General features: G+C 40.4%; 1 protein-coding gene across 4 annotated transcripts in view; it reads right to left on the reverse strand.

The window, feature by feature from the left end:
- Nucleotides 1-13,337, reverse strand: part of LOC114876525 (TLD domain-containing protein 2) — a 135,676-nt gene extending 122,339 nt beyond the window's left edge. For 2 of the 4 annotated variants that reach the window (XM_046288929.1, XM_046288927.1), the window contains exon 1: nt 12,817-13,337. In XM_046288929.1, coding sequence (XP_046144885.1) covers nt 12,817-12,836 — 20 coding nt within the window. In that variant the 5' untranslated portion in view covers nt 12,837-13,337. Of the gene's footprint in view, nt 1-2,059; nt 2,159-12,816 lie in introns of those variants that run through there. The other 2 variants (XM_046288926.1, XM_046288925.1) reach the window with 2 other exon arrangements.
- Nucleotides 13,338-13,639: the final 302 nt, after the last annotated feature.

A 13,639-nucleotide genomic window follows, 5' to 3' on the forward strand; every position in this document is an offset into this window, starting at 1 on the left:
TTATATTTCAACGTGATTTAATCGCGAGAAGCGACGGAACAAAGTATCAGGAATATTCTCCATCGTCTCAGGGCGAAACCGAGAAGCAATAAAGCTACTTACAGCGGGGGGGGACCCGTGTCTCTGGGGTGTAGAAATCGCTTTATTCGATTTCAAAGACGTTTTCTCGGTCTGTTTTTTCGCGAGCTACCTGTAATCTCCCTGTTATTGCCAACTGAATGCATCTGTATAGAAAACAGGTGTCTAGACACCCAAGGGTGCCTTAAATCGAATTTTTAAAAACGCATACAACGGACTCTCGTTATATTGCCACGTGAGCGATTTGGAAGCTAAACAAATTTTCGCCCCTACCACCCTGTTCGTGGCAATATAAGAAGAATCTACTGTAATAAAAAGTACACCATCTTCGAGGTGGAAAATTTTTATGTTAATTACTTAATCGTAAGAAATTGTGGTAAAATAGTAAGAAAAGGAATTTTGAATTTCTAATTTTTTATTTAATTAAGATATATATGCAACTCGTCATTCGTATCGATTAGTCATCATGAATGAACGATTCATCATGAATGAACGATTCATCAGTGTCGTCAAGATCGTCGTCTATCATTTAATCATGCCTCGTGTTTACTTTTATTGGATACTGATTTTATAGGATGCCAAGCGTTTTTATAGACTGCAATATAAATAACAACCGCGTCACGAATATTTTTTTTCTCCGACAAGGAATCGATTCAACAAGGAATTCCTGTTACCCGAACCGAGAAGAAACAATCTTACAATTGTTGAACGTTATGTATCAAATGTGATACATTTTCAATTGTCGCGTGATCAAATAAACGGTTAACCAATTTGGAAAATTTCAAATAAAATATTATAAGTTATTCCTTGCAGAGAAATAATGATGACCCGTGCGCAATCCGGTAGAGAATGATAATATAGCGACGTCTGGCCCAATCAGGTGCGCGTAAACTTTTACGCGGGGTAGGTGTATTGATATTTATCCATTATTCATATTTTTCGGTTATATTCTAAATTTGATAACATTTAATAATGAAATGTTATACTTTCTTGTTTCTAAATTACTTTCAACATTTGATTCCGAGTGTACCTAACCACCCTCTTATGGTTATCATTTTTCGTTTTAGTATTAAAAAAACAAACACTTTTTGATAATTGTTATCAAACGTTTCCATAGTGTGTTCTTGACATCGTTTTTTACCTCGCAATATTTATACTGTATAATGATACAGAACAAGAGGGAAAGATAAAGAATAGATAAATAGACGAAGTAGGACAGACGTATACAGAGGTACGTTTTCAGACGGTAGCATCTATTACGAAGGACGAGCTGAATTTTTTCTAATGCTTTGATAAATGCTCGCGAAACGAAGACATCTCGGTCGCTTCGAGTTTTCAGCTGACGTCGAGCGAGTAAGACTTCCGGTATAATCCCTTAATCCATTAGCGTGGACGACGAATCGAAGACACGGGAACCATAACCAAATACAGACCATAAATGTGTTCTTTCAAAGGAATTCAAATGAAATTTCAATCATAATTAAATATTAAATACACTGAACACGCATAGTTTCTGTAATTTCTAAAATTCCAATAATTTTCATAAATATTAGTATTTATTATTCTATTTTTCTAACAAAATCAATATTAATCTTCTAACTGACAAAATAAAATAGAAATTTAAAAAAAGACGCATATCCACCCTCGATGACAAAAAATAAATACTGTCCAAATATTGATTGCTCTATTTCTCAAATGAACAGAATCAACAATAATCCAAAAATCCAAGAACAACTTAAGAAGAAAATCACTCCAACTTTCACTAACCCACCTCCCTCCACCCTCAAAAACGAAAACAAAACCTCCAAGAGACACAAAAGAAAATTTTTGCACAAACACAAAGCACAACACAGATGAAAACTGCCCCGTCACACGAGGTACCCTAAGAACCACCTGGTGCTCTGAATTCCAGCCTCGGATCAACCACGAAACAACCTTTACAAAATTGATAGATAGAGTGCACCATTGAAAGCACGCTTACCGGACACGAATATTTTCAAATGGAAAGGACGCAAACGTGTCCCTCGTAGCAGGAAAGCGTCTCTGTGCGTTTAACTTGGAAAAAATCGCGGATGATCCGATTTGTCCGACGACGAAGTCCTCGCGGAAGGATCGTCGCGAGGTAACTGACGTTTCACCGGTGTTCATAGTTGGACAGAATCGCGCACCCTCCGTACCCCCTGTCTCCACCGCCCAGTCAACCTTTTCCTCCCTCTCATCGTCGTCGCCGTCGTCGTCAGCCAAGATACCCTCCACGACCCCAGGACACCCCGCCTAGAAACTCCACCCCCTAACAGAAACGTGTCGTCTCGTCCTTTCTGCGACGCAGATGGACGCTGTGTCATGGGCTGTTACCTGGAATGGACTCCTCCTCGACATTGTATCCTCTTTTCACTCCTGACGTAAGTACGTTTCACGAGAACACCTTACGTTTTCGAGGGTTGTTAGGAAGTGAATGGGGGGATTAATTAGAAGCTCGAAATAAAAACGTTCTTATTGATAATTTCCTTATTTTTCTGTACTTGAGGTGTGGAAATACTAACGATACTTTGGTAAAACATGAAGTTTCTTGTTTGTTTTGCAACGCAATTTGTATATCTTATCTTTTGCTGAATAATTATGGTTTTTACTAGCTTACAGGTACGATAAGGAAAGTATGTCCTGTACAGTATCGAGAAAAGAAGGCTTACCTAGGAGAAAACATTCTCAAAATCCTAATTTTGACGATATTAATATTAAAAAGTGATTTATTGTAGGCGTTTAGTGGAGGGGAGAGGGTTTCGTCCCCCCGGACGCCTTTAGTTCGGGCCGGGGGCCGCTAGGTGGCGACGAGAGATCGGTAACAGTTCTCTCGCGAGCGGTCGCTCGGCATGCAGTTCGAATATATAGAAATTCCGAATTTGGGTATAATAGGTGTCTGGGGCAGAGATCTCATCCCGATACGAAATACCTTTTTCTCCCCTCTCCTACATTATAAATAAAATAATATAATTTTTGATCATTAAATGTTATAAAACTTATTGTTAGTATAAAACTGGAAAGTACAAATAATGAAGTAAATAAATTGAAATTTTCTCGCGTAAACGTTGATGCCTTCTTAGGCTTAAAGGGAGGGACCAGAGGCCTACGGTGAGGGAACTTATGGCGGGGACATCGCCATTTTCCCTGAGGAAACCTACTATACTCGATACTATTACCAAATCATATTAGAATTGTTATCTTGTACCACTAGTTGAAAACCGCTCACCTAAAACACCTACGCAGTTAGAAATTTTTCAAACTGACCATTTTCCCAGGTGAAAGAGATCAATCAAAGCGAATCACTGTTCCAATTTCGCAACTCGGATAAAGTTTTACAATCATCGGTTATATTTTGTATGTAAATTGCATCGCGCAACGGTTCTGCATAAAATTTTCACGAATTTTTCAATCGCAACGCACACGCGGATTATTAAAAGTTAAACGAAACTATTCTCGTTATTTCTGTACATTTCAGGGATCTATTGAGTTCGTTTTTTCGATGTATTCGTCGAAGATCGGTGAGAAATTTACAGAGGATCGGTTCGAAATAATTCGCTTAAATTCCGAATGCACAGCAGGCGAATCGTGACAAAATATGTTTCCCCGTCGGAAGGGAGATCAAAGAGTATTCTCGCGTCCGCTCTAAAATGAATCGCTTGATTTCGCTTGCCGCTGAAAAAAAAGAAGCTAATAAAAATTTGAATTCAGGTCGTAGCGATTCTGGTTCGATGAAAATTTAATATACTCATTGGCGTTTACAGACGGCAAACAAATTTAAAATGAAAATTTCTTTCGCGGTACGGTAAATTGAATTTTTATTCCGTTCAACAGGAACAATGTTTTTTTTTTTTAACTTTTGTTATCTCCTTGGACATGCCGACCCGCCCCGAGATTCGGGTACCTGAATTTGCGAATTTCAACACGATTCACCCAAATTTCACCTCTGACGGAGAATGTCATCCTTGGCGATTCGACCGGCACGGTACAAACCCTGAAGCACGCGAATCGAATAGTTGAAGAAGGTCGAAGGGGTGGTAAAACAGGACACAGATACGTTTGAAAGGGTGAGAGGGAAAGAGGGTGAGAGGAGGGGGTGGCAGTGAACGAAGATGCTTCTGTGGAGAATCGAAAAGGCGAAAGAGGAGAACGGAGGGTTGGTCGATGCCGCAAGGTCGTTCAGTATCGACGGCTTTTGCGAACCCCATCTACAGGGTGTCTCTAGACAACCCGTTCTATGGTAAACGTTCTAAATCGTCAAAAATACAGTTCGCTAACAGGATGGAATTTTTTGAAAAAGATTCGATATACCTCCCGGAGCGATTTTGAAATTTGTACACTACCCATGTTGGTGGGGTTGATCGAAATTCTACGATGGGAAAACGTGTGTACTCGTGCGATCGAACGAAACTTCACCAGCTGTGCAAATAGTGTAAATAACAAAACCTTTTAAAGATAATATTTCCATTTTGCCATTCGATTCCATGTAAACATTGACTGACCCACGATATACGTATGACGTTAAAAAAAGAAGAGAGAGAGGTAGTTTAAAAAGTATGTTACCCTTATCACTGTTATCGTTCCTATGTGAAACCAAGCCATGGGAAAAAAATGGAACAAACTATCAATTCGATTGAAGAAAATGAACGTCAAACGGTGGTTTCGATAAGTCGATAAATTCTCGCTTGTGACCATTCGTGGTTGGTTATTATTTTTTTTTTCTTTCATGTCGAAAGAGCCAATACACGTTTCTTCTTCGTTCGATGGAAGAAAAAGATCGATACACAGGGAATAACGGGGGAGTAGGATTAATAAATCGTCGATTTCGAGGCTTGCTGGAAAAGGAGCGCGTGCACACTGAAAAATGGGATACGATACGGTGGGGCACGTTTAAATGGGTCACACACGACAAAAGAATCAGTCGAGAAAGGAGCAATGCCGTGTGGCAAGGACACACCCTTGAAATCTACCCTTCTTTTCCCTGGACTGATTTACACGACACCTTGCCGAACGTCGAAACACACACACCTTGATTCTTTTTTCAGGTTTACTCGAATTTTCCGTAATTTCTAATCTTCAAACACGTTTCAACGAAATTTGCTTAGCTGTCAACGTAAAAACAATGATAATCGAGTGATCCGATTAAGTGACCCAGGCCGATGCGACGGAACTTTCATCCATTATTCGCGGCAAGAATTATTCAGCTGTTGGCGGGAATCGACGCGTCTTTAACCAAGTTACGGTTAACCACGATCAAACCTTACTTATCTTTTCCTTCTTCCTCCTTTTTATTCAATCTTGCTAATAACCTTCGTGAGAGATCCGTCGGATGCGAACGGTCGGGAAAAAACGCGGTAATTACTTCGGCAACAACTTCGTTTAATGTCCCGTGGATATCGTTTTATTCCAAACGAATTTTCCCCTCTCGTCTTATTTTCTATCGTAAATCGATATTATCTTTCAGTTGCACACCATCGAATTACACGGGCAAAACCGGCATTTATTTATAGCGCCTTTTGTGTAATAACGCGGCTTCTGTTTTTTTCTGTCAGAAAAATTTTCAGACTACCATAACGATCCGCGCTCTCGCGGAGCCTCTAGATTACGCTAAATGATTCCGTTTCCTCGTTTCACGGCGAAATGAGAAAAACGAGCAACCAGCCGCATAGGTGCGGTCCTGAAGTGCGGTGAACCAAAAAAAAAAAAAGAGAAGAGAAAAGAAAAGAAGAGGGAGAGAAAAAGGGAAGGGGATAGGGTGAAGGAGAAAAACAAAAAAAAAAGTAGGCAAAAAGAGAGAAACGTACGGAGATGGACAGACAGAAAAAGGACAAAAAAAAGGGATCGTGAACAAGGCCGACTCTAATGAGGACTCGAGCGATTTTCCATTGGTTAACCAAGCGAACGAAGGTCGCGAGCGAACCAGGGAAAATCGGGAAAAGCCCTCTATATTTCTGCTCCTTTCACATTGTTTTCTTTCAATTTGCAATGTTCTACTTAAATCTACTTGTTTGAAAGCTACGACGCAGCCAGTGCGTCAGGCGCCAGCCTCGCTATAAAGCGACGACGCACCAGGTGCGTCAGGCGCCAGCCTCGCTACGAATCCACGACACACCGTCTGCGTCGAGCGGTAGATATTGCGCTGAATTAATGAGATGCTACCTTGCACATAAAATACATCATTTTTCCTTTTTTGTTATCGAAAAATTGCAGAGTTAATGATTGAAACGTGTTCCAGTGACGTAACCTGAAAACGTGTGGTGTGGTTTTACAGTTTAAAACGAAGCTAGCCTTGATCGTTGCAAAGTATCTTAAACACGTTCCGTGGCACGTGGGCCATCGGTGGCCCACGGTATGCATCCCGAGCGCAATTATATTCAAATGCAAGGCTCGGATGATAACAAAATTTCGATTCGCGTGTTCGACGGAACGATCAAAGACGGATTTCGCGGCATCGTTAAACGGTGATTAAAGGAAGAAATATAGACACGGTTAATAAGCGTGATTCTATTAAATATTTAGAAGCTACGTTTCAACGTCCGCGTGATCGAACGATAATAACAGTGGACGTGCCGTTGCGTGCCGTTATCGGCCAGAGACGAAATAACACGGTGAAAAGTATCTTCAACGCGAAACGCCGTTTCTTAAATTATCTGATGCTCGATCTGGTCGTGTGAGTTGCGCAATAAGTCGTATCAATTAGAAGGCTAGAAATTGCATATTATTCACGGTGCACGAGCTCTTTTGTCCGTCGACAGTACACATCGTTGCTTCGTTTCCTTGTTATTCGACGCGACGCGAACCGACGATCGTTCACACGTGCGAAAAGTCATGTGTATAAAGTTAGCCCCCCATTTTTTAATTTTAAATGTTTTTTTAGTTGTTCCAGGTTGTTCTATGTTTGTTCTATATTGTTCCAGAGTTATAAGACCAAAACCCAAAAAACAAGACAAGAAACGCAAAAAAACAGTTTTTTTTAGCGTCCCCCCATTTTTTGAAAAATCCAATTTTTGTTGTTGTTCTGGGTTGTTCTAACTGTTCTAAACATTGTTCCAAAATATCAATTCCCCAAAATATGTTTTTACAAAGATACAGCAAAAAATAGCAAAAAGGTCATTACAAAGTTAGCCCCCCATTTTTTAATTTTAAATGTTTTTTTAGTTGTTCCAGGTTATTCTATGTTTGTTCTATATTGTTCTAGAGTTATGAGACCAAAAACCAAAAAACAAGACAAAAAACGCGAAAAACGGTTTTTTCAGCGGCTCCCCATTTTTTGAAAAATCCAATTTCTGTTGTTGTTCTGGACACATTAATCAAGCACCCCAAAAGAGATTAAAACACCGCTATATCTTACGTCACTGACTTTAAGATACAAATAAAAAAAATATAAAATTAAAAAACAAATATTACGATTGGAAGTAAAATATCTTAGAAACTATGGGTGACAAAGTTCCCATGGATTGACAAAGATGTCAAAAACGAAAAAAGTGTTTTATATGTTTACCTTTAAGCATAAAGAACTTTTTATATGTTTGTTCTGACAAACCTGAGAGTTGTTCCAAGTTGTTCTTGTCATTTGCAGTTCAAATATGTAATTTAATGGTCAGATAACAATAAATGATAGCTACAAAGATTAAAAAATGATTTTAGCACTTTTTGATATTTTTTACTGTATCTTTGTAAAAACATATTTTATGGAATTGATATTTTGGAACAATGTTTAGAACAATTAGAACAATCCAGAACAACAACAGAAATTGGATTTTTCAAAAAATGGGGAGCCGCTGAAAAAACTGTTTTTCGCGTTTTTTGTCTTGTTCTTTGGTTTTTGATCTCATAACTCTGGAACAATATAGAACAAACATAGAACAACCTGGAACAACTAAAAAAACATTTGAAATTAAAAAATGGGGTGCTAACTTTGTAATGACCTTTTTGCTATTTTTTGCTGTATCGTTGTAAAAACATATTTTGGGGAATTGATATTTTGGAACAATGTTTAGAACAGTTAGAACAACCCAGAACAACAACAAAAATTGGATTTTTCAAAAAATGGGGGGACGCTAAAAAAAACTGTTTTTTTTGCGTTTCTTATCTTGTTTTTTGGGTTTTGGTCTTGTAACTCTGGAACAATATAGAACAAACATAGAACAACCTGGAACAACTAAAAAAACATTTTAAATTAAAAAATGGGGGGCTAACTTTATACACATCGAAAAGTCAGCATCGCCCGGACCTTCGGAGAGAGCCCCAACTTTATTCCTTCCCGCTTCCGAGCTTTTCCAGTGGAAATATTCGAAGATTTTTCTTGACGGTGAATTCTCATTGTCCGACTTTGCAAGTCAATTACGCTTGCAAGATTGACGGAACGCTAATCAAACTACATATGAAGATTTCTACGTAATTCAGCGCGATTCCTACAGACTGATTCAGGAATGAATTTAATCGGCTAAAATTTATATCAAGTACTTCTGCCCGTTCACATGCAATATGGCTGAAGAAGAAAGGAGGAAGGATCTTTGCGAAAATACGGCAAGGAGCAGGGTAAACAGAGTTTGAGTGGTCGTTGCGATCGACGATGTAAAGGCCTTGATGAAATGAGTCGATGCATAATTCTAAATAAACCGTCGCCATGTGTCCATGTACTTGAATCTATTTCCGATGGTGTAGCCGAGGGAACGCGTTGCACAATAAACATTATCGTCGAATACCATCTGTACGATTTCATCCTTCGTCTTCCTTCCGCGTTTCTTCCAACCATCCACCGCGATCTTTCGACAACGTTATTCACTTTCGTCTAGATAGAAGGACAGTGATCGAAGGACACAGATGATTCTACAGGGTGATCCTTTCGCTATTAGATCCAAAGGAAGTGCCGCCACAATAAAATGAAGATGTCGACATCCGATTTCTGTCATCGCTTACTTGACGGAGGTGGCCCCTGCAGCGTAGGCGGCTGTGTGCGTGAAAATGTGTGTAATGAGCAGAAGAGTCCCAAATAAACTCTGCGGAAAACAGAATATTTTCTCCGCTGCGATGATAGAAATGGGATGTCGACTTCTTCATTCTATTGTGGCGGCACTTTCTTTGGGTCCAATAGCGAAAGGATCACCCTGCCACGGATTTTGAATAACTGGGGATAGGACGAAAAGGGATAAAGTATGGATGTAATCTGAGAAAATCCTACCCTTAGGGTGTTTCGAGAACGTTACTTGCCATTAATATCCAGTATTTTTTTGGATTCTTTTTGAAGGAGATTAAAAAGAGAGTTTTGGAAATTCCAATTGGGAGATAAATGTGCCCATAATTATGAAAGTGGTCTAAGTCATATATTTCTTGTTGTAAAAATTACATTGAATAAATTTAGTTTAAAATCATGTCGTGTGAAATAAGTGATAAATTCATTTTTTTTTTTAATGTTGACTTAGACCACTTTCATAATTATGGGCACAAATAATTTTAATTATCCAACTAAAATAAATTACTACTGTCAAATGTTTCTCTCCAGAATAAATGTGCCACGATCGAATCCATCGACCATACAGGGTGTCGTAAAATTATGCTGAACGGAATTGAAGCAACGCTAACGGGGGTGTACCGATAATATACAATAAGCCGTTTGTCGAATACAACGATCAGCATAAATCGCGGGAAACGTTTTAGAGTGAAAAATAGCTCGCGTTTCGACTGATCTCTATCGGGAGACAGACTGGCATCGCGGCGCCTCGGGTCGCGTCGCGTCGTTTCGATTTGCGCGAAAATATCTAATTATAGGAAAATAAACAAAATAACCCCCTCCGTGTAAAACGTTCCAGATGATTCGAGGATTACGAAATAATCGAACGCGTGTTGATTAAAAGGAAGTCAATGAAACGGGTAAGAATACTTCAAGGTCTATTTTGCTTACTTTTCGAAATTACACGTATGTTCAGCTATATAACCTCGTTCCAGATATTATTGCAACGGTTATTAAAACTGTTGCGGCGTGAGCAATGATAGTAGTTCAGATGAAAGAAGACCTTTCGTAGAATGCTCACTTCATACGCAGACTTAACGGCGTATGAGTAGTTGAAGGATGGATGATGAATACACAGTGGTAGTACTATACGTTATATATATATTTTGCAATTACAGATGAACTAATGTTCGACGACGAGTGATGTCTACGTATAATGTCTTGAGAATTGTGTTCATGGTGTTTGTTTTACATTGCTTATATAGGGTTACTTTTTCTTCGGACGGTGGTGATTGGCTGGTTGTTTGGGAGAGGGGGTGTGTATTTGTACAATTCTATTGGCTAATTTTCTTGGGATTTGGACTTGACTTTTGGCAAACTCCGCGTGGAGTACCGTTAGACACCAGGTAGTTTTTTTTCCTGACGCTGCTGGTGATAATAAACTAATTTGGGAAAGTCCATGTTTCAGCGCAAATAGCCCTTGCCTTTGTCTATTCTTACGGTCGCGAACTAGCTATATTCTTGGACCGTGCGGCCCGGTTACCTGCTTTTTGGGCCTTGTCACTTAGCGGCTTTTATTAATTTGTGTTTCTCTCTTTTGTAGTCTACCATAGAGATAGACCCTAGCAATTTATTTGGATTTTCTTTATTGGTCTTTGTTACGCAGTAACAAAAACACTTGTTAATCCATAAGAATGTTTCGTTTATGAAAATGTTAACGACTTTCTTATGGATTTTCTACATATTCAAATACGGCGAGACACCGTTTATATAAAATAAGTGTTTATGATGGTATAACCTAACTTCAGGCACCAAGGACGCGTTAAGGTCAATTATGCATTTCTTACATGGAAACGTTACACTTTTTGCTGGATTGAATGGTAATTTCTTTTGAAACGAATGCGATACGATATAGGCATGGTACCCTAAGGTAAGTGATCTTGAAGATACGCCTTGTTGATAAATTGAAAGTGAAGTAAACATCCAGTATTTATTATGAAAAATAACAGAGAGGGGACTTAATAACGCGGCAATATTATCTGTCCCAAATAAATGAAGAAAATTTAATCCTTGGACGCAGGGTTAATCAGAATCCCTGAGGATGTTCGTTTCATACGCAAACACGGTGTCGCATACTTTCACGTAAGATCGGAAACCTATCTTCAGCATACGCGGCAAGATAAAGAAGCCCGTATAAACATTAACCACGCTTTACGACACGATTACATAATAAGTGACGTCAGACGAGTGTTACAATAGTGCTACATCACGAATCACACAAAGGAAGGGAAAAAATTCATCAATATTTATCAGCGACCGGTACGAACCTAACCTAGCGTCGTTCGTTTCACAATTTCAAATTTTCCCGCCACAATTGGACCAGTTAAAGCTTGAAGCGAGGGAAGGTGGATCGATACCACAGAGTTACGCAATTTTTTTTCCTAAATATATCAACACGCCTAATAACCGATAGATAAGATTAATTTATTAAATAATTGCATTGAAATATTTGATTGCTATTATGGTAACAAGAGTCCTGTGTGAGAAGTCTTTCGCGAAAAGAAAGCGATAACGATGTAAAAAACACGAGAACGCGTGGGCCGTAGTTTCGCGTAACATGACCAAATATCGATCTCTCGACGCCGAAGGGTCTCAATGCTTAAAGCGGAATAATACAATTCCAGAAACACCACAACAGCCCGCAAGAGGAACGGAGTGAAATGGCCGGTGGAATGCGTCATGAATAAATGTGCTCCCTTGGAGTTTGACCGTCTCCGTGAAGCTGCTCTAACGTCGCATCCACACACTGATATTCGCGACTGTGGTACAACTCACTATTGATTAATCTTTATATCGTTATTAATGTTTTAAGATCTACGTTATCGACCCGCTTACGGTTGTGGCTCGCAAGAAAAAGGCTAACGATCCGCCCGCGATCCACTCGCCATCCACCCATGCTTCATTCTCGATTAGATCGAATATCGAATAACGCTCTGATCCAACAATGTATAACCTAAACAATGGAATAATATTCGTTCGATAGTGTGGATCGTGCCTAAGCGTCAATTGTGATCTATAAGATCCGTGAAGAATTCACCGTCCGTCCCCACGTATCGCGAGAAACCATCGTTGGTCGTTAATCGTGCGATGCCGTAATTCACCTTCATCGTGGGTCAGATGCCACTACTATGTCGCGGCGATACACGTACATCCACGCACACGTACACATATGCACTGGTTACATTAGCCTACGTGTTTGATGGTGGATAAACGCTTTGTCACACACGGTACATGATGTGCAGGTACCAATAATTTGCCGCTCGTTACGCAGTCAACGGGAACGAAGCCCGTAATACATCTTGAAAAGAACGATCAAAGTCTGCCTCTCTTTCGACGAGAGACTCGAGCTAACACCACGGACTCTCCGTGGTACTTGTCGCGGCCAAGAGGCCCTCGTTTGCCAGTCAAAGCGAGAGAATCTTTAAAACCTTGCTGGTGTCTAGCAAGGTCACGTCGCATCCGACAGAACTATAGAAACTTTTGATGTTCCGAGTTTAGATGGAAAACATTGTCACGCCCAAATAGGGCACGCCGTCTCACGGCGTGTCAACGAGAACGAAAGTAAAAACGAGCGAAAATGACATTCAAGTGCAAGGTTGTGACGCGACTGGCGAACGAGGTGTTTCGAAAATCATTACAAAATTTCTTGTCGAAATCCCTTGTCACGGAGGATGTAATGAATTAATTAAAGGATGATATTCACTTACATTTTCCCGTGATCCGCCATCCGGATGTTGGTGTCAGCAGGCTAACCTGTCGTCGCCCTCTCGATACCGCCCGTAGTTAGCCCTCGTGTGTGCAGCTTGTGTCGTGGTCGCACCTTCTTCGACAACACGGAACGCAAACCCGATACGCGAATAAACGCCACGGCGATCACAAGATAAAATTAAACGTCGTACACGACGGCATAGAACCGGCTTTAACGTGGAAAAATGTGACAGGAACAAACCGCGTGCTCGACTCCGAATGTTTCGTACCGTTCTTGGTCGTCGTCGTTTCACCTCGTCGTCTGCTGTCTCTGTTTCTTCTTTGAACCCGATGTCCCGTGAAACAAACGACCGCGGCACGATCGATTTACTGCCAGACCGAACACCCGACACGCGCGTTCCACGATGCGTAAAACCAGCGGACTATTGTTGCATAACGACGCACGACACGCAAAACGAAGAAAGTTTTTCCGGCGAAAATGCAATTACAGACACTACACAACTCCCGGCCCCGACTGTCATTGATTGTTGACGAGCGTCTCGGCCGATCGCGTTCGTTACCGAAGGACTCGCGACATCTTACGCTGCGAATGGGAAAAGGCGAACGAGTTCTTGTCGGAAAGTACGGGATCTTTGCTGATTGGCTGACAGCGATCCTAGCGATCAATCACGGTACTTCCCTGCCGTGAACGAAAGCTTCTATAGCGCGCGTTCTTACCGTCGCGTCGTCAGTACCCGCATTTCACCGTAGATGTCTATAGTTGAGCGCAGCGAGCGAAGCTCAATCTCTCCCGAAAAATGTATGTACATATTTCATTTTCCA

This window comes from Osmia bicornis, chromosome 15, assembly GCF_907164935.1.
Source record: "Osmia bicornis bicornis chromosome 15, iOsmBic2.1, whole genome shotgun sequence".
Classification (NCBI taxonomy): domain Eukaryota; kingdom Metazoa; phylum Arthropoda; class Insecta; order Hymenoptera; family Megachilidae; genus Osmia; species Osmia bicornis.